General features: G+C 35.9%; 1 protein-coding gene and 1 long non-coding RNA gene across 2 annotated transcripts; one reads left to right on the top strand and one right to left on the bottom strand.

Moving 5' to 3' along the window:
• LOC113314200 (type I inositol polyphosphate 5-phosphatase 8-like) lies at positions 1-4,307 on the top strand. The gene is made up of 10 exons (XM_026562979.1): positions 1-661; positions 758-842; positions 981-1,040; positions 1,222-1,315; positions 1,907-2,011; positions 2,119-2,575; positions 2,688-2,890; positions 2,976-3,084; positions 3,206-3,360; positions 3,498-4,307. The coding sequence occupies exons 1-10, from the start codon at positions 626-628 to the stop codon at positions 3,871-3,873; spliced, it is 1,680 nt and encodes a 559-aa protein (XP_026418764.1). The 5' UTR covers positions 1-625; the 3' UTR covers positions 3,874-4,307.
• Positions 4,308-13,728: 9,421 nt separating this feature from the next.
• Positions 13,729-16,500, bottom strand: LOC113307608. Its single transcript, XR_003339210.1, has 5 exons — positions 16,119-16,500; positions 15,373-15,443; positions 15,084-15,278; positions 14,879-14,916; positions 13,729-14,244 (listed from the first exon to the last, which is right to left on the bottom strand). It is a non-coding gene; the product is annotated as an uncharacterized LOC113307608 (long non-coding RNA).
• Positions 16,501-25,488: the final 8,988 nt, after the last annotated feature.

Raw genomic sequence — 25,488 nt, forward strand, 5'->3', positions numbered from 1 at the left:
TTTCCTTAGTCTTTGAACTGCACCCTCCAGGAAAGTACACAAAAAGGACAACAAAAACAGAGATCAGAAAAGCTAATAAACAGAATTTTCAAACTACTACTTTTCCATTTCTTCTCATTTCAGTTTCATGATTTCCTTGTGTGTCTCTCCATTGCCATGTTAGTTTCATCTCAATAATCTTTTCACATCCTTTCCTCTGTAACTCATTCCAAATTCCTCTGTTTTTTGATTCAAACCCCATTACTTGAAAAACCTTCGATAATTACTTCAAGTTAAAGAAAAAACCTAACAAATCAAAAAATTTGAAATATCTTTTAAACTAGTTTTATATTATTAATATCAAATATTATCTTTTGCTGTCAAATTCCCAACAACTTGCAAGTATTTGTAATTAAGAAAACAATAGATCTTGATATTTGTTACTGTTTTAAAAACAGAGACATAAATTAATTGTTTATTGCAAAATCGGTTTGTTTTTACTTGCATTGTTTCCGGGCTTACTTATACTTGTTCAATTTTAACGTTGTACAAATAAGAAGAAGAGGAAGAAGAAGGAAGTGGGATCTTCTTCTCTAAAACAGAGAAATTAAGACCTCTCTCTGTTTCTGATACAATTTTTTGAGCAATGAGAACAGAGTCTGGTAATACTATGAATTATAAGGTATGAAATTTCTTAACTTTCAGTGATTCAATTTAGCACATTTCTTGAAGAAATTGTAACTCAATTGGGTGTTTGTTGATCTGGGTCTTGTTTTAGTCATCTTGGCCAAAACAGGTTGTGAGGAAATGGTTAAACATTCAGAGTGGAGCTAAAGAGTTTCATTCAGATTATAAAGTTTCAGGTAATTTCTTGGGTCTGAGATTTTAATATCTGACGGTAAAACCTCTACTAATTGATATGATTTTAAAGCGGAATCTAAGACCAACTAATTCATTGAATTTGGGTTTTGAATTGTAATGGATGGATTTTTATTTTGTAGAAATGGGTGGAACAAATTCAGTGGAAGATCATTATGGTTTCTTAAATGAAGAATCACCAGGTAAGAAAATCATTTTGTTCACTCATTTTGATGATTATCACTACCTATGGCGTTACACTTCCGATTTCATCCATCGGATGAATGATGGATGGTGTTGGTGGGTTCACCAATTTGCTGATAATTTGATAATTACATGCAAATTTTTCTTCTAATTGGATGTCTTAATCTCATGATGATTCAGAAAAATGGCTGACTGAGACTGCTCCAGAGAGTTTGAAGCGTCCAAGGATTGAATCAGACTCACCACCACCTGTTTCAGACCCCCTAAATCAAAGGTACCCTTCGGTCAATGAAAGTCAGTCTTTGTTGACTTGCTGATTTTTTTGTGTGTTTTGTTTGGTTCTGTTTTGTTCTGTTCCTGTTGTTGTTTCAAACTTTGGCCATTTTTTCAACCAAAGACTGAATCAAATTTCTAGCAGTAGCCATTAATACATGTGAAATTAAGAGCATTTACTTGAAAAAATTGCAGCCATGTCTACCTAATTTTACTGTTTTCTTCGTCGAGTAGGCCTCCCTCACTGCAAGAATCGGCAAATTAATTGCAATTAGGAGTTTTTGCTGTAATGGAAAATTTTCTAAAAATTACTAGTTATTGATGATAGATATGAATTGCAAGATTAGTTGGTTTGTGGATTTGAGTTGTTGCATCATGAAATAAATTGAGCTACAACTTTTGCAAATTGAATGTCAGAACCCACCGCCCACGCGGTGGATTGCGACTTGATTAGGACAGCTTCACAAAGTTTAGTCATGGGTTTGCAATCTGATAAGGAACTGACAGTGAAGCAGCCGTGTGCCAACTTGCATTTTTCTGTATTTGAATTTAGTAACTCACCAACTTCTGTTTTGGCTTGCTTGGACTACAGGATGTTTGTGGGTACATGGAATGTTGGAGGAAAATGTCCCCACGAAGGGTTGAATTTAAAGGATTGGCTACTAACCCCAGTTCCTGCAGACATTTATGTACTTGGGTAATTTTCCGCCACCCATGAAAAATTGTGTTTTTTCAACGTGCCGAATTCGATAAATAGGATAAGTTTGAATACTTATCGGGTTTGTCTGTTTTTCCATGTGCCAGGTTTCAGGAAATTGTACCACTGAATGCAGGGAATGTATTAGGTGCAGAGGACGATGCTCCCGCCTTAAAGTGGCTTTCACTTATACGCCAAGCTCTGAATAATACTGATAAGAATACTGAATTAGCCCAAAACCCTCCAAGGCGCAAAGAATATAAGAATTTCAAAACCAGAATTAGCTTCTCTGATCTGATATCATTAGAGGATGAATTGGATAAAGAGGATTTAGAAAGACATTCAACTTCGAGTCCAAACTCAGACATAGAGGATGAACCCTCTAATTTTTCAATGAGGCGTAAATCTCCAAAGAATACTAGTAGTCGTTACAGCTTAGCTGCAAGTAAACAAATGGTTGGCATCTTCTTGTGTGTGTGGGTTCGAACTGATCTTAACCAACATGTTAGCAATTTGAAAGTCTCGTGTGTTGGAAGAGGCATTATGGGTTATCTTGGAAATAAGGTTAGACAAGATGCTAGTGAAATGAAAGATTTCGAATCAGAGCATTTTACTGTTAACATTTTCGAGTTAGACAAGATACTAATGAAATGAGTGATGGGGTATATTTTTGCAGGGTTCGGTTTCAATCAGTATGACATTGCATCAAACAAGCTTTTGCTATATATGCACCCATTTAACTTCTGGTGAGAAAGAAGGTGACGAGGTTCGGAGAAACTCTGATGTTATTGAGATATTGAAGAAAACGAAGTTCTCTCAGTCTCAGAGAGTATCTGGACAACCATTCACACCTTCCCCTGTTAGCATTTTAGAACATGAGTAAGCGTCTATGCAGATTTTGGTCATTTTGTTGGGGAAATAACACGATGAATGTCTGAGATTCCCTTTCTTTGATGATTTGCAGTCATACTATTTGGCTTGGAGACTTGAATTACCGACTCGCCTTTCCTGGTGGCGACACAGATGAACTTCTGAAAAATAAAGATTGGGAAACCCTTCTCAAGAAAGACCAGGTGAGTGATCTATCACAGAGAAAAAATAGAATAGAATAACGATGTGGCACACACTTTTGTTGTTGTGCGACATTAAATTTTTAGTGTTTTTCGATTAATTGGTTAGAAATGGTGTGTGCAGCTCATGATAGAACAAAGAGCTGGCCGGGTGTTCAAAGGATGGGAAGAAGGAAGCATATGTTTTGCCCCTACTTACAAATACCTTGATAATTCTGACCAGTACGTTGCCCAAAACCAAACATCCAAATCAAAAGAGAAGAGGAGAACACCTGCCTGGTAAAATTCTTCTTCTTTTTTCATTCTGCACTACTTGGTCTACGTGTTTCAAACACAAGGAGTGTAAAGAATCTACTCTGGTTAGTTGCATAATGGTTGTTTCGAGGAAGCTGATCTTTGTTGGTTGGGCAATGCAGGTGTGACAGAATACTGTGGACAGGCAAAGGAATGAAGCAGATGTGGTATGTAAGAGGCGAGAACAAATTTTCAGACCATAGGCCTGTCTACTCGTTGTTCTCAATACAGCTCGATTCCCCAATTGACAGAAACAAAGTGCAGAAATCAACCAGCAGTACCACAACCAGCTCCTCATCTTCTGCAATAACGACCACAACAACGACTCCTACTTCTTTTTCCTTGAAAAGTACAACTTCTACAGCTTCTACTACATCTACAAAGGGAATGCATTTGCCAACAGCATCCGTTGCCAAAATCCAAGCTGAAGAGCTGTTGGTACTACCTAAAATTACAAAAGATGCTTTCAGTTCAGGTTTCTGCACATCCCATGACTAAAATCGGTACTCGAAACATGATTCAGTTATAACGGGAGGTAAATTTGTAAATATATGTTGTGCTGAATATGGTGGTGTCTCATAATTTTGGTTCTGCATCACTCACTGGATAAGTATCGATAAAGAGTATCTACTAGACCCCAAAGAGATTGCGATGAAAAACAATGAGAGGCTTGCAGGTATGATGCTGCCAAGACTTGAGTGGAAAAGCAACTTTCATGACCTATTGGAGGGCATGAAGACATCAAGCATGCTTCATGTGGTGTATAGTTAATTTTGATGTCAAGAAAATGCTTCTGGAGAAGCTTTAGTTTTCATATTTTTTATCATATTTTTGCTGCTAAAAGCCTAAAAGAAAATGAAGGGCTTAGGAAAAGGATTAATGTAAAGAGTCTAAAATCAATATATCTAAGTAGAAAAGATCAATTACCAGTACTTTGCCAAGTTCATATCCCGTAACCGTTGAATTCCCCCTCCTTTGATATCCTCTGCGCCTTTGGATATCAAAAGCAGAAGCCTGGCTTCCCAAAAAGTTGATTTTCTTTTTTCTAGAAATTGTCTTAAAAACCCCACATTCTTCTTCTCCTTTCATTCTGCACTACTTTTACTTTTTATTGAAATCTAGACCAAATTGTGAGGATTTGGTGGAGAGTAATTAAATTAAGTGAAAAATACTAGAACCACCCAATTATATGGGTTCAATATTTAGAAGCCCCACAAAATGGATCCTCCACTATCAATTCCATACTTTAGGAAAATGATATTGTTAGGCCCGAAATATCAAATTCTCTTCAGATCTGACCCATAATATTATTTAATCTATTTTGCTATTGACAAAACTACCCTTTGCAATAAATATAAGAGGAATGTCGGTAGATATTTTCATTTTCCAAATTTCTTTCTCTCTCGCTTGCAGAGAAAAAAATTTTCTAGGGTTCTTATGAGATTCATTTTCATCTTCTGCTTTTAGATCTTCTACTGCAACAAAGATGAAGTAGTTTTAGGTTTTTTTCACCGTTTTTTCATCTTCTCCATCGATTTCTCTGTAGTCTCAGTTGTTACGAAAATCAACCACATCTGATATAGAGAGATCATATGGAAGATGAAGAAGATCAACTGCACCTGAAGATTCATCTACAGAATCAAATCGACATGCAGATAAGTTTCATTTGTTGTTACGAATTTTATACTTCGATTTTCGAAGCGATTCAAGCAAATATCTACTTGTATATGTTCTTGAAAGTTTGATTTCCAGAGTAATCCTGTTATAATCTCACCTTAATCATACTTTTGAGAGAAATCACTAAAAAATTTCAAGAAAAATTATAAGAATTTATTTAGGGTTCTTGAAAAAAAGTTCGATTTATATTTTAATCTCTTATCTCGATCGAAAATTGGTTTTCATATTCAAAATCAGTGAATTAATATCTCTGTTACCCATCTATTTGATACGAATTTTATTGACTTTGATTTTCAAACTAATTTGAGCTCATGCCTAGCGTTATCTGTTATTGATTGATTGTTTTAAGTTCGATCCAAATTTGTTTTATATGATATCTCTAGGTTGAATATTATATAATGCTATCTCACAATTCAGAATGAAACTTATCAAGTCTTTGATTAATAGGGTAAAGGAGGAGCAGATGTTGCTAAAGCTAGGTTTTGTAGTTACAAGTGAAAACAACTCTGATTTGGAGAAACAATTAAAATTCAATGATTTTAACTCTGTTGCGGAGATAAATGTATGTGTACAACTTCCTAAATTCCTTTGTGTTATGTCAATTGGATAATATTATCATTATCATCTTTGTGGTTAGGCTAGTTCAAGTGCCTAATGTTGTTATTATGTGATACAGTGGACTTTTCTTCTTGGAGCTGTAGCAAAATCAGGAGATTATGTGGTGACTTACCCTCTTCTAGGATTTGATGGTAATTATTCATACTAACATGTGAACACATTGTGTGGAATGATAAAATCTTGTCTATGTGGAAAAACATGGCAGTTTTTAGTTTGACTTAGTAGTAAATACCCATTGTCTAATGTACATCATTGATTCATGAGTTACCTGTCGTGTTGGTTAAAGTCTTTTTTCACCTAGTAAATTAAGTTGCGCAGAATTTAAAAGAAGTTGCACTAGCATCTGCTAGTTATTTGATCTTATTTATTGAGTAGTCTTCACTGTTTAAGAATCGCAAGTAGCTGTATTTGATTCATGTTTCTAACGCTGATGAAGATAACATATATGCTCTGAGTACACAAGGCATATAGATGTGTAACTGCTGATTACACAAGCCATATGGATGTGTAACTGCAAGTTACACAAGCCATATAGATGTGAACTGCAGGTTACACAATCCATATGCATGTGTAACTGATGTTTACACAAGCTATATGAGTCAGGCTTCTGCTATTTGCTCTGCGTATATAGTGTCTGAAGCTCGGTAATAACAAGTAAATTTGTTCAGTACCATGGTTGTTCTTGAAACACAAGTGGTCTTCTAGTTGGTGTCTTTTCATGGTGTTGTAATAAATTTAGTAGCATAAAATTTCCTGTTTGAGCTTATGTTGGTTGGATAAGTAGTAGCTTTGAGTGTCTCCAGATTACATGGGTTATTTTCATAGTTTTGTAATGCTTAGTTGTTTTTCTTTGTCAATGGTCTTGCTGAGCTTGTATTTCAGTAGTTATATGGATGTGTAACTAGTAGTTACACAAGCTATATGGATGTGTAACTGCTAGTTACACATGCTGTAAAACCACATATATTACTCAAGAAAACTTGCAAGATGGAGTTTATGATTCTTCCACTTGCTAGATGGTTTTATCCTTTGCTCAGTCCCATATCTTCGTGCAAGTACATTTTTTTGGAAGTTTGTTATGTCGTATTCTACGAAACTTGTATGACATGAAATGAGAAAATATAACTATTACATATTAGGCATTAGACGAGCAAAAATGATATCATGTGGTTGCAGAGGATATTGCAGTTTAATGATTTTATTATGTTTAATGTTTCAGCAGTTTCTACTGCAGAAAAGCGACTTTGGAGCATAGTCAAGTCCAAATCATTAGACTCCAATGCTAAATGAGGAGGAGAAATCTAAAGCTGAGATACATCATATGTTGTAGTGTCATTTTATCTTATTTATTGAGCAGCTCTATGTGATATCCCTGTTTCTAGCGCTGATGAAGATAATTTATATGCTCTGAGTACACAAGCATATGGATGTGGAACTGGAGATTATACAAGCCATATGCAAGTGTAACTGCAGTTTACACAAGCCATTACATGTGTACCTGCTAAGCACCATGAAACCCAACTGTTTCCGTTAGCGTGTTCATCTTGAGTAGCATTATTGTGTTAGTGAAATTCTTTGTATGAAGGATCTCCTCTGGTTAATAAGTGGCGGTGGTGGTATATGTGCAGGTTTTGGATCCGGTGGTTGTGTTGGAGTTGGAGCTAAGGTGAGGATATGCCTTTGTTATATACTTTTTGTTGTTAAATTTTGATGGATATTATGCCGCCAAGAGTTTCTGATGTGCATTATATGTTGCATACATGTTTTGATTTCCATTTGCGAGATTGATGAATATGTTTCTTGTGCTGAATTGCTTTTAGATTCGGATATTGATTTAGGTTTTCACTTTTAAAATTTTAGGGATCTTGTATTGTCTGGTACTGACTACTGTGTTGCAATTTTCAGGGTGATGAATTGTTTCATAAGAATCATGGGATTCATATTTCTGGGAATAGTGTGTCGTTGCCACCTCAGAGGTAAAAGTTCAACCCTGTTGACTTAATCATTTGTCCTTCATATGAGATGATAATTCTTGAAAACCACATTTTAGATCTCAATTACATGCCTCAAACAATGTATAATAATGATGCATTGTCTCCAGATTACAGAATGGTAGGATAATACTGATTAGATACATGTGTAACTCTTAATTACACAAGTGAGATGCATCTGTAACTATTAGTTACACATTCTAATTAGATGTGTAGCTACCAGTTACACATGCAAATTAGATGTGTAGTTTCTAGTTACACTTGCTAATTGATGGGATATAAAGTTTATGAAGGTGTAACTCTCATTGTACCAGTCAGACGTATGTGTAACTTCTAGTTGCACTAATGAGACAATGTGTAACTCCAAGTTACACTAGTCGTATGAATGTGTAACTCCTATTTCCTCTACTTGCAGTTGTTCTATAATATTATTTCATTCTTTTTGTTCATCCAATCTAATTTCATGGATGTTTATTTTGTTATAGATATGGAAGCATTTTGTAATGAGGAAGACAAGAAAGAAAGGAACAATCTCAATTAGAGGATTTTGTGGCTCATTTCTAAGATTTCATTTTACATATTTAGGGTTTAAAGTTGTTTATTGATTCAATAACAGCCAATTAATAGATAAACAAAAAAATTATTGTAAATGAATATTAAAGCAATACATATCTTTTTTGTATATTTTTTTTCCTGATGTGTAACTGTGCCATATGCATGTGTAACTTGTGGATACACATGTCATATGCGTGTGTAACTTCTTATTACACATACCATGTGTAACTTTGGGATACACATGCCATATGCATGTGTAACTTCTAGTTACACACTTTTGAATACGTAATAATTTTTATGCATGTGTAACTTCTGGATACACTTGCAATATGCATGTGGTCGGAGGTGGTGGTGGTGGTCGGCGGCGGCGGGGGTAGTTGGTCGGTGGTGGTTGTCAGCGGTGGTCGAAGGTGGTTGGTGGCGGTGGTGGTTGGTGGCGCTGGTCGGAGGCGGTGGTGGTCAGAGGCGGTGGTGGTTAGAGGTGGTTGAGGTGGTCGGTGGTGGTGGTAGGAGGCGGTGGTGGTCGGAGGTGGTTGGTGGCGGTGGTGGTCGGAGGTGGTTGGCGGTGGTTGTGGTGGTTGGAGGTGGTGGGAATATCATCAAACTATATTTTAACAATTTTGGGCCTAAATTTAAATTTTATTTAATTATGGGCTTGGCAATATATAAAGAACGATTTTTTGGGGACCATGGTTTTTTTGGGGGGGTGCCATGGTTTTATTTTGGGTAAAGACATTAGAAGTAAATTTAGGTCACCCCTTATCTAGATATTTATATTAATACCTAAACTACCCTCCTGGTTAATTTTGGGTAATGATTAGTTAGTGTTAATAATAGTTAGTGTAATGATTAGTGAGATGATTAAGTTAAAAAATAATTAGTGAGATTAAAAAATCAGATGTTTTTTTTTAAAGAAGTAGAATTATTGAGAGAGTAAAGTTAGAGAAGATGAAGAAGGAAAACATGAAAAACGATGGATTTTACCAACCACAACCAGAGGAAGGATATTTGGGTGCCCATGTATGCTTCAAACTTAGATAATGTTGGTTGAACTGCTCCAAACTTTCAAAAAAAATGAAATTTTGTATGTAGATTTGGGCCAGTTCGGTTACCATATGTCAAGAACATGTAACGAACACACCTGAAAGTGTAGTTCGGTTACGTTTTCCAAACATACAGGTTACCGAACTCACTCGTTAGTGGAGGTTTTGGTCGTACAGTGTAATGTTCGGTTACCTAGGATAAAATGGTAGGTAACCGAACTTTGAACTTAATAATTTATTTGGGTACATCTTGTATGTTCGATTAGTTCGCAAACTTCAACGCCACCAAGTTCCCAACCGAACTGCAGGTTAAAAGTAACCTAGTGTTAGAAGTTCGGTTGGTTCGCAAACTTCAACATATTTTGCGAATCAACCAAACTGGGCTTATATATGCATATATGCAATTAGGCAAACGTTCGGTTACTACGAAATTTATTTCTTGGCGAATTAGGTAGAGTTCGGTTACGAAGTTTCAAAGGTAGAGTTCGGTTACAAAGAAAACTTAATATTTTTGCGAACGAATCGAACTTGTGGACTTCTCATTATTTTCGTAAACTAAAGTTCGGTGATATCCTTATTTTGCGAAGGAACCGATCTTATGGACTTGTGTTGTTCTAATACAAGGAGTTCGGTTAAAAGAATTTTTTTGCGAATCAATCGGTTAAGAAAAAATTAATTCGTGATAACCGAACTCTTCTCTGAAAAAAACCTCCATTAAACTTCTTTGCAACTTTCATTTTCAACTCATTTTAATGATTACTTCTCATTTATTCAACCAAAAACGAATGACAAGTAATGGGTTTGTGAAAATATCTTTGTTGATGTTTTAAATTAAGCTATATATATATAGTGGTGGTGTTTGGTGGTGGTGATAATCGGAGGTGGTGGTGGTAATCGGTGGTTGGTGGTGGTGATAATCGGAGGTGGCGGTGGTGGTAATCGGCGATGGTGGTGGGAGGAGGTGGTGGTTATATATATATATATATATATATATATATATATATATATATATAGATGGTTATTGGATTGGTTTTAAATTAAATTAGGTTAAGGGTAGGTTAGTCATTTCAATGTTTTAGGACACCCCTTATAACTATAGAGAAGGTGGCCTAATAAAACCATGGTCCCCTCAAAAAACCATGGTCCCTAAAAAATCTTTATATATAAAAGGGTATGAACGTCCTTTAATAACTCGGGACCTAGATTTAAACTTCTTTTAATTAAGGGCCTCATATTATGGGTGATCCATGAGTGGGCCTGAGCCTAAGTTTCCCTTAAATTAAACAATGTTATAAGACCTATAGGAAAAAGGAAAGGAGAATCTGAGACAAAATGGAGAAGTCGATATGAAAACTAAGGAAAGGAGAACTAATAATCGTAGTCCTCAACTGGAAGGTTTCTGTGACAAGGTGCAAAGTATCAGAGCTGAGGTTATTGGAGTCCACCACCTCAACGATGGGTCTGAGAGACCATAAAACAAAAGGCATAAAAGAAGCAGCGTAATATTAGATTGTGATGAAGATGATGACAAACACCTCAAGAGTTAAGAACCTCTAACGAAGATAAGTAGGTCATTGATATGAAAACTACCAAGATCATGGTACGCAGTGGTGTGATAACTACCGAGATCTTGTATGCCGTGTTTATCGTGATCCAGGAGGTTTCCTTCCTATTTTCTGTGCAAACGCTTAATCTAAACCGAGGCCCATAAATGTTCAGGCCCAAAATCTTAGGGGTCCCTAAAATTTGTAATTTTATCCAAAAGTTACTTCCAATATAATGCAATTTTTTTTATGGTGTCTAGAATCCAAGTTTAAGCCTTATAAAGATCATTTTTATTGCAAGCTTTTCTATTATGTATAACCTTTTTTATGGTATATAGAATTCAAGTTTAAGCCTTATAAAGATCATTTCTATTGCAAGCTTTTCTGTTCCGTATATTTGTCAAAAAATTTCCTAGGTTCCCAAATAATTTTCTACTTAGACTGTATCCCTATGTTATAAAAGCTCCACTGCTATTCCTGCAAGGAAAATTAAATTTCATCCTCTCTCACAAGCAAATAACATCCAATGCGATCATTAAGATACTAACTACTTAGAGCACGCAAGGAGAGAGAAACTCTGAGGTGGTGCGATTGAAGGCGATTTCTAGGTTTAGCTTTTTTGTGGTTGTTTCCTCCTCCCTCCGCCCCTGACGGCGGTATGTCGACGGTGTTGGGTGGCTTTCTACCTCTACTGAATGGCTTTCTCAATTGTTTGCTTCGATCTGGTGCTGAAACTGGTGTCTCTGGTACACCGAAGGTTAATCATAACCCACTTTTTTTATGAAGATACACAAAAGTTTGGATCAATTACCTAGTCGGATTTTTCCTCTGAGAAGAAAACTCAACCAAAAGAGGTTGAGTTGAAATTTAGGAACCCTGGTATTGTGAATGACAAGAAAGTTTTTTCTCATTCCTTAGCAGATTTCTCTGAAGACATTTAGAAATGTCAAGATCTGGTGGTGGGTGCTTTTGTGGGTAAGAGATCAGCGTTCCTAGTGGTGAAATATGTTTTCACAAGGGAATGGAAGCCTAAAGGTGAGTTTAACATGACTTTTCATAGTGATTCTATTTTTGCATTTGATTTTGCTTTTGAAGAAGACCGAACAATTGTCTTAGAAAGGGGTTGTTTTCATATCTCAAGCAAATTATTTGTCATTAGAGCTTGGAGTAGAAACCTTCAGAAAGACTTAGAGGAATTAAGTATAATTCCTATCTGAATGAACATTAGAAAGGTTCCTCTATATATGTGGAATGCAAAAGGTCTGAGTAGTAGTGCTAGTTGTGTGGGTGTTCTTATTATGCTTGATAAGAAGACTTTGAATAGAACTAGAATGATCTATGCTCGTGTATGTGTTGAGATTGATACTTCTTGTGATTTTCATAGCTCTATTACTGTGTACTTGGACGGATCTCTTGTTTTTGAGGTGACTGTTGAGTATCCATGGAAACATCTATGCGTAGTCATTGCAAGACTTTTAATCATTCTTCTATTGCTTGTAAGAAAGTGATTACCCAAGTTCAACAGGTGCCATTACCTCAGAAGAAGAATGTACCTGATAAGGAAGGTCGGGTTGTCAAAGGTTCTAAAAGACACAGAGACAATATATAAAATCAGGGTGCAAGTTTTGGCCATCCAATTATTACTGATTCTTCTGGTGTGGGTTCTTCTGGTGTGGGATCTTCTGGTTTGGATTGTCAAATTGTTGATATTGAACATCTTATTCCTGTGATTGAGAGGAATAAAGTTGCTCCTGATTTACTGAAGGCAATGAGTAATGGTATTACTGAGACTATCAACAGATTGGAGGGTTTAAGTGAACAAGACCTTAATATTGTTCATACCCAGCCTAAGAAAACTTCTGGTGGTGAAGATAAGGGTACTGATAATTCTTCTTCCCTTTGTGCTAGTGATGGTGGAGGCATCAGAGCTTATTTTATTACTAAACCTACTGATGTTGGTCCTTCAAAGCAGACATTGGCTTCAAATAGCTTAGATCTTAAGAGATCTACTAGAGGTAAGAAACCAAATCTTACCTAAATCCATAATGTTTAAAATTGCAGCTTGGAACATTAGAGGGCTTAATGACCCTCTAAAACAAGTAGAAGTAGCTTCTTTTATTAGCTTGAATAATTTATCAATAATTGGTGTTGTTGAAACCCATGTACAAGAGATTTATGCTAGTAGAATAAGACATAAAATAATGCCTTCTTGGCAATTTTTAGATAATTATAATAATGATGATTCTGGTAGGATTTTGATTGGATGGGATCCTAGCATTGTTAAACTCAGTGTTCTTCATTCTGCTGCCCAGTGCATTTTTGTTTTAGTTGACACTGTTCAGGGATTTTCTTTTGTGGCTACTTTTGTCTATGGTGAAAATAATAATCTTAATAGAAGATCTTTGTGGGAGGATATTTGTAACTACAGTCGATCCAATACTAGGCCTTGGATTGTTTTATGGGACTTTAATTCTATTATGTCTCCCACTAAAAAAACTGGTGGTGCTGAGATTTGGCCTTTTCATTATCAGGATATGAGTAATTGCATTCAAGATGCTCATCTTATGGACTTATCTTATTCTGATTGCTTATACACTTGGTTTAACAAACAAGACTACACCAAAACAGACATTTTGTGACACAAATATGTGTGGCTTCTTATTTATTGTGACACATATAAGTGTAATAAATATGGTGTTTTTCTTTTGTTACACATTAATGGTCACCCTAATAAGTGTGACTTTAATTAATTTAAATCACACTAATAAGTATGTCAAATCTCTTATATATATTAGTGTAACAAATTAAGCAGTAATTTAAGAAAAAAAATTAATTATTTTTATCCCCCATCGGGTATTCCATCTCACTGCTGTAGAATCAGAGATATTTTCAAAATTAACATCTACAACAATCCACATGAACAAGTTTAAAAAACATAGTGCTGCAATAAAACTAATACAAAAAAAAATTGTTTAAACATCAACTTGTATATATCTTAAGTACTCATAAAACCTAAATATAAAGAAAAAAACTAACAAATATTCCTAAAATTATCAACTCTTCGCTTGGAATTGATCTTAACTATCTGTGACTATAATAAACAAAGTTTATTTTACAGATTACAACCGCTTCTTATTCCTTCCATATCACCCAACCACAACCAATAATCATCACCTTGAGGAGGGTCCCAGATTGGTGCAGAAGCATTTTAGACACATTCTTCAAAAACCTTCGCTCATTCTTTGGAATAAGTCTGTGGTGACATACTTTACCTTGCAAATCGCTCACTACATATCCAGTCACCAGTATGTTCCCTTCTTTACCATTCACGTTCTGATTTGTCATCCATATTCCTGGTAAAAGTATTCGACTCAAAGTCAGGACTGCAACAATCATCCATGATTGGCCCTTCAGATTATTGGATATTTTCTGTGTCGTGACCTGTAATGCAGTAAGTACATAATCAATAATAAAGTCATCATACGTAATATGTGTAAATTTGTCCCAACCTGCTTGACAACCTTGTATTTTTAATATGACCCTAGAAGTTAACCTACCCGTATACCTGCTGGTTGAATAACAGTATTATGGTGTTCATTCTAACTTTGAATTAGTAGCGATGGCAGTACACACCAGCAATAGTAGCGACACCAAAGAAACACAACTGCAGACACTTATCGTTATCTCCATATATAATAAGTACTCAGACAGAGCAGAAAAAATTGAACTGAATCATGATGTGTTGAATTAACAGATGATTGATCTACTAAATGAAATTAATGAAAGGATAAGTAATGATTTCTAGACAAACAAGTTATGATCTACACGGGAAACAGATTGGCTAACCATATGTACAACAATCCTAAGCAATTTAAATTCCACTTCTAATTTGACTTTTTGGGTAGACATGCATCAACGTAACATTTTTTTAGATATCACTACCAAAGCAAGACCAAAGGAAGTTAAAAGGTCACAAAACGTCATGTAAGTACAAATTTAACAAATAATTTAATCTTAGACGGTGATGCAAAAGTTAATGCGGGGGAGATTGTCATAAAATCGCAAGAGACATTACCTTTTTTGATCCGACCATGGAAGAGATGCCTTTGTTTACTGTAGTATCACACATAGCAGCTATGAGAAATGCATACAAACCGAAAACGGAGATGATGGGCGTTGTCACAAATTATTATTAACTGTACTACTACTGCTACCAAAAACAGAGATGATGGATGTTGTCACAATATATTAGGCGCACTAAAAGTTATAAAATGGCATACCTTGAGCACAAGGAATCCATCCACAGACGGCCTTATGAACTTAGTAACTCCTACCCAGGAATTATCAGTTCCGTGAGCAGTTAGAAAACAAGCATTAACATAAATGTCAGCAATAGATGCTAGATTGCTCGCAAACAGGAATTGCATTAATCAAATCCTGGACTTTCTCCCGACACAACCATTTGCCATTTCAACCTGTTAAGGTGTCCAACACTATATAAGAACATTTACAAGGTACAAAATTCATTTAACGAGGTCACTTAAGGAGTTAAGGTTATGGAAAACTCACCTTGAGTCCAAGGAGCTCGTATAGTCTAGACACAAGAGGCTTCAAGCTGTACCTACGACCCCTAGGCCTCCCTGAAAGTACAACAATTCAAATACAATAAGTTTAACTGAACAGTGAACCACACCATACTCAATGATTCTTGGACATTAATTAACCACTAAATCAACCAATAAAAGGGTCCTTTGTTCCTACAAAACGTAACAAGTAGTGGGTGAACTGAGACAAAAGAACAATTCTTAACAAAGACATTTCTAAAAACATTTCATGGTAAAAAGAGCTGCCACCTGAACTGGTTCATGGATTTTTTCAGTCATGGTCTGGCCGGTTAATGAACGCTTTGGTTTGATATTGTATGTAAGCTAGCTACCAAGATAGAGGAGGGGTGGCACGTGTGAAAAAGAAAGGAGAAGTGACAAAATACTGTGTACAAAATCATGTTTAATGGCTTCAAACTTTGGATAAATATTGTCCTAATGGTAACATTTATGGGTGGCGTGAGCGTCATTCAGATATTTTCTTAAGATTTTAGTTAGTTGAAATTCATATGTTTAGACCAAAGAGTAATTCTTTACCATACTATAACTAAGAAAACACAACAACTGTATAGAATAATTATATTTTTTTTCATGCAATTCATCAAGCAACTTGTGCACAAACCAGTTAAATTAGTCGGTATCATACAAATAAACACCAAAAAAAGTATGAAACTAACAGGACACTAAGACGTATTGCCATCTGAAACTCACCAGATCGATGTGATTCCAAAGTCCTTAACGTTGTACCATATTTCATTATCCTGCAATAGAAATTAAGGCAATGGTCTAATTACAGAAATTAGGGCATGAATAAGTAAAATTACAAAGGAAAAAGAATAGTACAGGATCTCAATCATGCGATTAGGGAAGAAGAATAATTATGATTAGACAGTATTAATCTATAGAAACCCTAACAATAATTTTCATCTGCAAATAAACGAAATTCCGATTGTGTTGATAACTTATCTGACAAATTAGGGTAGCAGAATAGTAACAAAATCTCATTATCTGAAGAAGAACAATACAAATCTTCCAGAAGGAAATGGTATAAACCTTAATGAAATCAATAGAATTTTTTGAAGGACATTTTCAGTTTTGCTGTAAAGGAATATGGGAAGCTTCACGATTCATTAGATTTAGGGAAAGCTATTGAAGAAAGGCCTACCTCGATCCAAGGAAAATAGTACTAATCTTTTACAGGAGTTAGTCCTCGAGTGATTTCTGGGGAGTTGAGTGTATTTTAAATCTCAGGAATTTTGAGAGATTTTGAGAGAGTGTAGAGAGTTTGGTGTTTTTGAGTTCATGGAGTTTGGGGGAGTGTAGGGAGTTTGAGAGAGTTTATTAGAGGGAGTTTGGGGGAGTTTGAGAGAGTTGACTCCTAACTCATTTTCTTTTAAGAAACAATAAACCCTCATTTGCAAATAACATTGATCTTTAATTAAAAGAAAAAAAAATAAATGAAAATGATCATATCTCGTTATCAATAGTATGTTATTTTGTGCAACGAGATAATTTTGTTTCCCTTCAATTTAACGGTCTCCATACAATTCCTCCCTTTGTTCACGGACATTTTTCCACATTTTCCTGTTGAAGTTTTTACTAACTGTCCACCGAGAGCGACCAAATGTGTCACGTATTGTGATGGAATTAAAATTTGGTTCAAAATCTTTTCTCCGAGCTATAGCATTTATTGAATCTTATTTATTTCTAAAATTAGGGTTCTTATTTGGGGTGGTTAAGGGAGTAGTGGTTGGTTATAGGTGGTGATGGTAGTGGTGAGAAAATAGTTTTGACGGTGGTTGCAGAAGTGGTAATATAATTCAACTCAGGGAAGCGCTAATTGTGAAGACTTCTACATTTTTTTTTGTTGGTGCATCTTACGGGATATGTTGATCTAAACAATCTATATATCCACACGTTTTCATGGACTCTAGATCACTATCCTAATATTTTCCTAGAAATGTTTCACCGTATCATAATGGCCATCATCTGACAATCATTTCATCATGTTGGGAACAACATTTTTGTTGGTGAGATTTGAGAAATCTGTATGATTTGAAAAGAAAGATTTTGAACCAAATTTGGTTGTGAGACCAAAATACACTAAAATCTCTACTCTTTTGAGAGATTTGTTGTGAGACCAAAATACACTAAAAACTCCTTCGAACTCCCCAAAGAAACCAACTCCCTAGTATTGTAGGGTTTTATGACTAACAGGGAGTTCAAGAGCTTTTTTTAAACTCTCCAGCGACTAACAGGTGTTTTCCAGGGAGTTTAGGAGACTCCTCTAAACTCCCCCACGACTAACGGGGATTTGGAGAGACTCCCTCAAACTCCCTCAGGACTAACAGGAGAAAACCCAATTACATTAAAATCTCTCGAACTCTCCCACGATTAACCCCCTGTTACTTTCTGGTAGGTATAATAACCGCGAGTATAGATACGTGGTTACTGGGTTGATCTAAAACGGGGGAGAAAAATACGCGAGAGAGGGAAAATATATTTTTACAAAATTTTTTTATTGAGATGGATGATTAGTCACACTATTTAGTATGACAAAATTACTTAAAAATAAAATATAATTAAATAAGGATTTATTGTTACACCTTTTGATGATGTAACACATATTTGTGTAACAATATTTGTCACATTAATTTGTGTAACAATTCGGTGTTACAAATTACTCAATTTGGGGGGGACTAGAATTTTTTCTAAGATTGATAGAATCATGGTTAATATGGACTGGATTGATCAATTTGTGGATTCTAAGGCAGATTTTCTTCCTCCTGGTATCTCTGATCACTCCTTTGGAGTTGCTTCTATTGTTGAAAAAAGGATACATGGTCCTCCTTCTTTCAGATTCTTTAATTTTATGACTGAAGAGCATGATTTCGTTGATCTGGTTAGGAAGGTTTAGATTAACAAGGTTAGGGGTAATCCTATGTTTGTTTTTATGACTGAACTCAGAAAGGTTAAGGCTGCTATCATTAAATGGAAAAGATTGAGATTTAAGAACCTCTCTTAGCATGTTATGGAGGCCAAGACTGAGATGATTTCTGTTCAGCAGCAAGTGCAAGTTTCTCCCCTTTGTCATATTCTGGATAGGAGGGAGAAAGAAGCGGTGCAACATTATGCAAAGGTAGCAAGGTACGAGGAGTCTATGAAAAAAACAAATCTAGAGTTCAGTGGTTTGATTTTGGTGATTCAAACACTCACTTCTTTCATAATTCTTTAAAAGAAAGGAGATCCAGGAATAATATCCTCGGTCTCACTTCAAGAGATGGTAATGTTCTAGTGGATGATAAGGAGATAGCTTTGGAATGTATTTCTTTCTTTTCTGAGCATTATGATGAGCAGTGGGTTGTGGATACTAATGTTGAGTTAATTGAAGAGTTACATTTTGATAAAGTGATAAACGAAGAATCTAAAAATGATCTTATCAAACCTGTCTCAAGAGATGAAGTTGTTGCTTCTCTTTCCTCTATAGGCTCTTGCAAAGCTACTGGTCCAGATGGATTCTCCAGTCACTTTTTTAAAGTTTGTTGGAATATAATTAGTGATGACTTTGTTGCTGCAATCCAGAATATCTTTAAAAGTTCAAGACTCCTTATGGAAGTGAATAGTACCTTTTTAAACTTAGTAGCTAAAAAAGAAAATCCCTCTGGAATTGTGGATTATATACCCATAGCTTATTGTTGGGTGGTTTATAAATGCATAACAAAGATCTTATCTCTTAGAATGCAGATGTTATTGAAGTAATCCCTGCTAGTCTGCTTTCATTGCAGGGATATCTATTCAACACAATATAATGGTGGCACATGAGATTATCAGGAATTACCATACATCATCTCGTAGCCCAAGATGCACCATGAAAATTGACTTAAGGAAAGCTTATGATACTGTAAGTTGGAAGGCTGTTAGTAGCACTATGACGGAAATGGGTTTCCCTGACCTTTTCATAGGATGGGTTGAGCAATGTATTACTTCTCCAAAATTTGATATTCTCGTCAATGGCTCACCCTATGGTTCTTTGGTGCTTCTAAGGCCTTGAGACAAGGTTATCTCTTGTCTCCTTACTTGTTTTTTATGGTTATGGAGCTTCTTAGTCTCATTCTTTGGTACTAGTTAAGCAGCTGCTAGTCTTAAGAGAGGTATTGTGGATTTTGGTGACTGCTCTGGCCTTCAAATGAATCAACAAAAGATTTCTTTATTTGCTTTCGCTGTTGGTGATAGGATTCTGCAGGATATTCTCTCTATCATGGATTGTCAAGAAGACAAACTTCCAGTGAGGTATTTGGGTCTTCCCTTGATCTCTACTAGACTTTCTTATTATGATTGTCGGGGGTTTTGATTGCTCATATTAAAGATAAAGTTCAATCTTGGAAGCCTAAGTATTTATCTTTTGCTGGTAGATTGACTTTGAGAAAACATGTCCTTTCTGGCATGGTTTTTTATTGGCTTTCTTGTTTTATCCTTTCCAAAAGAGTGATACTAGAATTTTTAAGAGATTTCTTTGGGATGGTTGAGAGCTTGGGAGAAAACACTGTCCTAACAGCTGGACTACTATTTGTTATCCTTATACTGAGGGAGGTTTGGGGGTGGGAGATATTGAGATTAACAATGTTTCTGCTAACTTAAGACATATATGAGATTTGTTATCTGATAAAGATTCTATCTGGAATGATTGGGTCAAGAATGATTGGCTCAAGAAGAACCTCATTTAAGGTAAAGACATTTGGTCCTTGGTTGTTCCCCAAGATGCTTCATGGTGTTGGAGGAGAGTTCTAGATCAAAGACAACTTGCAAAAGATATGATTTTTATTATTCTAGGAGATAGAGTTACTACTAGCTTTCTCCATGACAAGTTGCATCCTCATGGCAGACTTTCTGATTGGATTGATCCAGCTATTATTCATGAGTTCTTTCCTAAGGCTGAATGTACAGTGCCTGACTTCATTAATATGAATGAATGGAGCATTACTTCTTCCTATGACCCTAGCATAAATTTAGTTTTTTATTAGGTTGCTTTAGCTGATTTCTGTGCTTTGGAGAAAGACAGGGTGATATGGATTGTTAGTAAGAATGGTGAATATTCAGTAAAATAGACTTATAAAGCCTTGTTCCCTCATAGTGAGCATATTTCTTAGAGTTCTCTTGTTTGGTTTAGTTCTAACATTCCCAGACACTCCTTTATTTCTTGGGTTACTCTCCATGGTAGGTTGAAGACTAGAGATAAGCTACTTCAATGGAATGTCATCACTTCTTCTTCTTGCTTGTTATGTGGTGCGGCTGAAGAAAATGAAAATCTTTTATTTCATGGATGTGAATTTGCTGGCCAGGTCTGGAGAGGATTAATTCTTAAAATGGGCTACCTTAAAGACATCTGCAGCACTTGGCAGGAGGAATTCAATAGTGTGTTTCTCATTTTATGGGAAAATCTTGTGTTGCTTTGATTAAGAGACTGATTTTTAATAGCTTCATCTATAACATTTGGAGAGAAAGAAACTCCAGAATTTTTACAGCTAAGTACAATTCCATTGATTCTGTGAGCTTTCTTATTGTGCAAGAGGTGTAGCTTAAATTGAATGCCCATAAGCTAAAAGATGAAGCCTTTGATGCTAACATGCAGTTTATGGAAAGATGGATAATAAGCTGTGATTTCATTCTTAAACAACCAATTTTATGTGACTCGCTAACATTATGATGTTATGGTACACACTGATGCTTGAAAATCTGACACTGGTGCTGGGTTTAGAGCCATTATTGGAGACTCTTTGGGAGATCAGTTGATTGCTGCTACAGGTGGTAATTATCCTATATCAGTCAGTGCTCATGGGATGCAAGGGGTTGAGCTAGGCTTAAAAATTGCTCTTAAGGTTGAAGCTCAATGTATACACCTGTGTGTAGACTCTTTGTCTACTTGTCTGCTTCTGGAAAACCCTGATCCCAAGCCTCCTGGGACACTATTCAGATATGGAGAAGAGTCAAGGTGCTTCTTGGAAAATTTTCTTCTGTTAAGATAAGTCATTGTTATAAGGAAAGTAACAGGGATGCTCATTACCTTGTTGGGTTATACCCTAGCTCAAACTATGTGAAGATTTTTGCAGCTGAGTTCACTTTGGAGTTCAAAGAAATCTTTGTTGCAGATAAAGCAAGGTAAGTTTTAATTAGACATTACGTTTGTTTGTTTTCTTGTTTCTTTTTTTTTCTTTCCTGTTTGGTTTGGGTCTCTTTAACCCAGACTGATGTATCAAAAAAAAGAAAAAAAAAAAAAAAAAAAAAAAACTAAAAGAGTGAAAATGGTCTCTGGATTGAGCCAGATATTGAAACGGCAAATTCCATCGATCAGGGGCTAACCAAATTTGGATGCACCTTGGTAGTTATTCGGGTCAACCAACATAATGTCGACACGTATGGATCTGTGTCAATATTATTGTATCTAAATATCTTTCACTAACTATCTTACTATCCACTAATCAGCAATTAAATAACGTTAACTAATTCAATAACAATAACCTTTGATATTATCAATAGTCATAACCAAAGCTCAACTACCATTAATGAGTGCATTATTAGTTCTGTCGCATTTGTTGGTGATGATTATAACTTATATTAGTAGAGACGTAATGTCTTACGAACGCAGCGCACCACAATATCTAAGTAAAACAATAACTGAAAATGAAGTCTTTACGTGAAACACGCTCTTGTTCGCATGTAAACATTCGCTTTCAACTTTTCGTCACTGTTCCATCAATTTCCGAACATATAATAAGAAGATTAATTATAATTCACCGGTTAAGAAAGGTTGCAAAGATCTTTCGTCTTTAAGGAAGTAGAATATCCAAGAAACAAAAATGTACGAGATTCCTTTGCCAAAATAAAAATAAATAAACAAGTTGACGAATTCTGCCAAGAGCATTCTGTTAAGGATGGATTAGTTTATTCGAGCATTTAATTTGTTGATTTGCTAGCTGGTCAATATTCAATAAGTACTGGACCAAAAGAAAGAAGGTTTAAAATAATCGGGATTGCGCCTTTTTAACGGTGCCACAGCGAGTCATTAAAATTAATCGTGTTTAATTAAATTCGGAAAAAATTATACACAAACTTGGTTAAAAAAACCAAAATCAATAATTTACGGGTGAAAAAGACATCTAGATTTTGATGCTGTTTAAATGGACAAAAATATAAAAATAGTCAGGATTCATCCAGTTTCGTCCTTGCTATTTTTTAAGTTTAAGTCAGGATGAATCCAGTTTCATCCTTGGTATTTTTCTGGTATCCATTTCACCCATACTAATTTTTACTCATCAATTTGAATCATGTTTTAAAAATATTTGAACAAATGACCCAGTTTCCGAAAAATATATGTAATAATGCTTAAAGATATCAGTCTTAATCTGCAATGTGAACTTAAAACCAATATCATGTTACTGGCGGTATCATTCTATTGGTCCGCCAAATCTCGAGGCTCTACCTATATGAACCTGAAAGTAGTCTAGTGAATCATTCTATTGGTCCGCCAAATCAAATCATTTGAGGGTTAGGTTTATGTAGTGGAGATTTCACTTAGAATCGAGCAGCCCCTGAGCACCAATTGCACCTAACCAATACCTGGTGCGCGCTTAATAACCCCGACAACCCATTTTGTCATTCCACGAGAATTCCAGTCATGCATCTTCTTAAAGAGGGAGCAGTTGGTCCGACAAATGGAGACTCGTCGTAGATGACCCGGAAATCGACATTAGAGATGGTTTTGGTGTGTTGTGGGTTCACTGTTCAGTGTTGTGATCGCTAACCCTGACTCACCCTTTATTAAAAAGGTCGACCACTTTATCCCCGCCCAAAGATAGGTCAACTCCTGTAAAAGTTTTAAGTGGCTAATTTATTCAAACTTTTTCCTTAAGTGGGAATTTGTATTTGACAATTGACACTTTGATTAATAGAAAAATATAAGAATTCAAATACTTGAAAACAAAAATTAATTCAACAATGCTTTTCATTTTATGGATCTTTTTTCATTGCTTAACAACATAATAAGTTGGTGGGAGACCAGCACGTCAGGGCAGATTGAGTATGATTTCATGGGCCTAACTTTACGCTTTCAGGGCCTGGTTAGCCATATCCGGTACGGTACGAAACGTCGTCCGCCGTATGAGGTATCTGTATTGTACATGGCCTTCATGAATCTAGATACAATACGATCCTACCAGTGATGCTGACCAAGGTACGTAGTGTATCTGGTATCAGTGTCGTATGGATCCTTACGGATACGTATACGATACTGGAGGGCTGGTGATACTAAATGAAACAGACCATAGGGGGAATTACTGTCTAATTAAAGTATTACTATCATCCTCCGTAACTCTGATGTCCCAATTAAATCATCTGCTTATCTAATAAGGTTACTGTTGGATTTGGTCTGTGGTGAGTTTGATCAAAAGTCAAACTCTATCTTGCACAAAGCTTATTCCTATAGTTTAGGAAATCTTAAGGACCAAGTTATGAAACTTGTTACCAAAGTAATGTTGTCTTAAGGTCCAAGTTTGTTTCTCTATATAAAGGATTAGAATTATAGGTGTGGAAACAATCCAACCTAGAAGAGTGGTAAATCCTTGTGCTTCGGATTTTTTTGGTCTATTTGGTAGGGAGGATCATGTGCTACCGTGAAGGTCAATATCGGTGTGAGAGAAAAATTTGTAGAGAGAGGATTTTGGTGGTATAGTTTGTTTAAGGTTTAGGATTTTCCCTACACCAAGTTTCTAGTGCCTCCGTGTTTCTCCTTTGTTAATAGCAGCTGTGAAGAAGGTGTAGAAGAGAAGGCATGAGGCTGTTTCGAGGAATGGTTAGAGAGTTGATTTCTATGGTTTCTTCGATGGCGCTCTCGGGTATGTCTTGTTAACTCTTTGGCTTGTCTTGAGTTGCTGAAAGAGCATGTAATTGTCTTTGATTTAATGAAAGTTTTTCTGGTGGTGTTGGCCGTGGACGTAGCATGAAAGGTGAACCACGTATATCTTGTGTCGTGGTTGTGTGTTTGTTTATCTTCTGTCTCTTTCTTATTATTTCTCCAATGTTTGGTTCAAATCACCAATTGCCTTTGTGATCCTGATTTCCGCTGCACTCGGGGTTCCAATTTTCCCAACAATTGGTATCAGAGCAAGGATGGGTTGGTGTGATTGAAACTGGAATTGAACGATGGTTTATTGTTCGGGTGGAGAAATATGTTTTGAAGATAATGTTTCAACTGGTGTTTACACAAAGATGGATTTGTGATGTGATTTACAAATCAGAGGCTCAACTTGGTAGAAGTGCATATTCTTTGTTTGATTTTGTAATGTAGTATGGGACGAAGAATAAGATTAAACGAGGTGGAATAGTATTTACTTCTTGAAGAGTGTTAGTAATCATACACTATAAAGAATGGATTATAAATCTTGAAGAAAGGATGGGCTACGAGGTCTCATGTAGAAGCAAGTCCAGCAAAGCTTCGAAGTTATGCACGAGATGTTATGGATTTTTGTTCTTAAGTCTATCTTAAAGTATTCTTGATGGCTTGCACGTAATATCAAGAATGTTCCCGATCTCGAAAGCATGTACCTCGGTAATATGGGCATTCACACGATATATATTTTGAGCGAGTATATTGGGTGTGATGGTGGTAAAAAAGTACGTCATATTGGTGATGGATTTGTGAATTGCTCAAAGGATTAAGCCTATTAATCACAGTGGAGATGTCTGATGGTTTATTACAGATACACGGTAATCATGGAAAGTGCTGGAGTATGGTATTGAATCTAATTCTTCCTTTCTGGATTAGAGTTCAATATGTAATTAGCTTACTGGTTAGGTGAAGTTGATGGTGATTCTTCTGGATGGTTCTCTTGGTGATCAATGGTTGAGTCTGTGTAAGGATTCGTTGATGGTGATTGGAGATTTTCATGGTGTTTGTGAAACAAGATCAATTTCACAAGTGTTCTTCTAGTAGAAGATGGTTTGAAGACTTTTATCAACATCATGGTGTTTTGGTCGAAGAGATGGTTCTACGGAGATGGAAGTTTGGGTTTGAGCTTCAAAGTAATTT

This window comes from Papaver somniferum, chromosome 9 (genome assembly GCF_003573695.1).
Source record: "Papaver somniferum cultivar HN1 chromosome 9, ASM357369v1, whole genome shotgun sequence".
Taxonomy (NCBI): Eukaryota; Viridiplantae; Streptophyta; class Magnoliopsida; order Ranunculales; family Papaveraceae; genus Papaver; species Papaver somniferum.

What these genes read in the sequence shown, in the direction of transcription:
- LOC113314200 (XM_026562979.1), top strand. Translation starts at nt 626, where the DNA reads ATGAGAACAGAGTCTGGTAATACTATGAATTATAAG. An exon ending in GTAATACTATGAATTATAAG is followed by an intron (nt 662 to 757) that starts GTATGAAATTTC and finishes GTCTTGTTTTAG; the next exon opens with TCATCTTGGCCAAAACAGGT. An exon ending in TGGGTTATCTTGGAAATAAG is followed by an intron (nt 2,576 to 2,687) that starts GTTAGACAAGAT and finishes ATATTTTTGCAG; the next exon opens with GGTTCGGTTTCAATCAGTAT.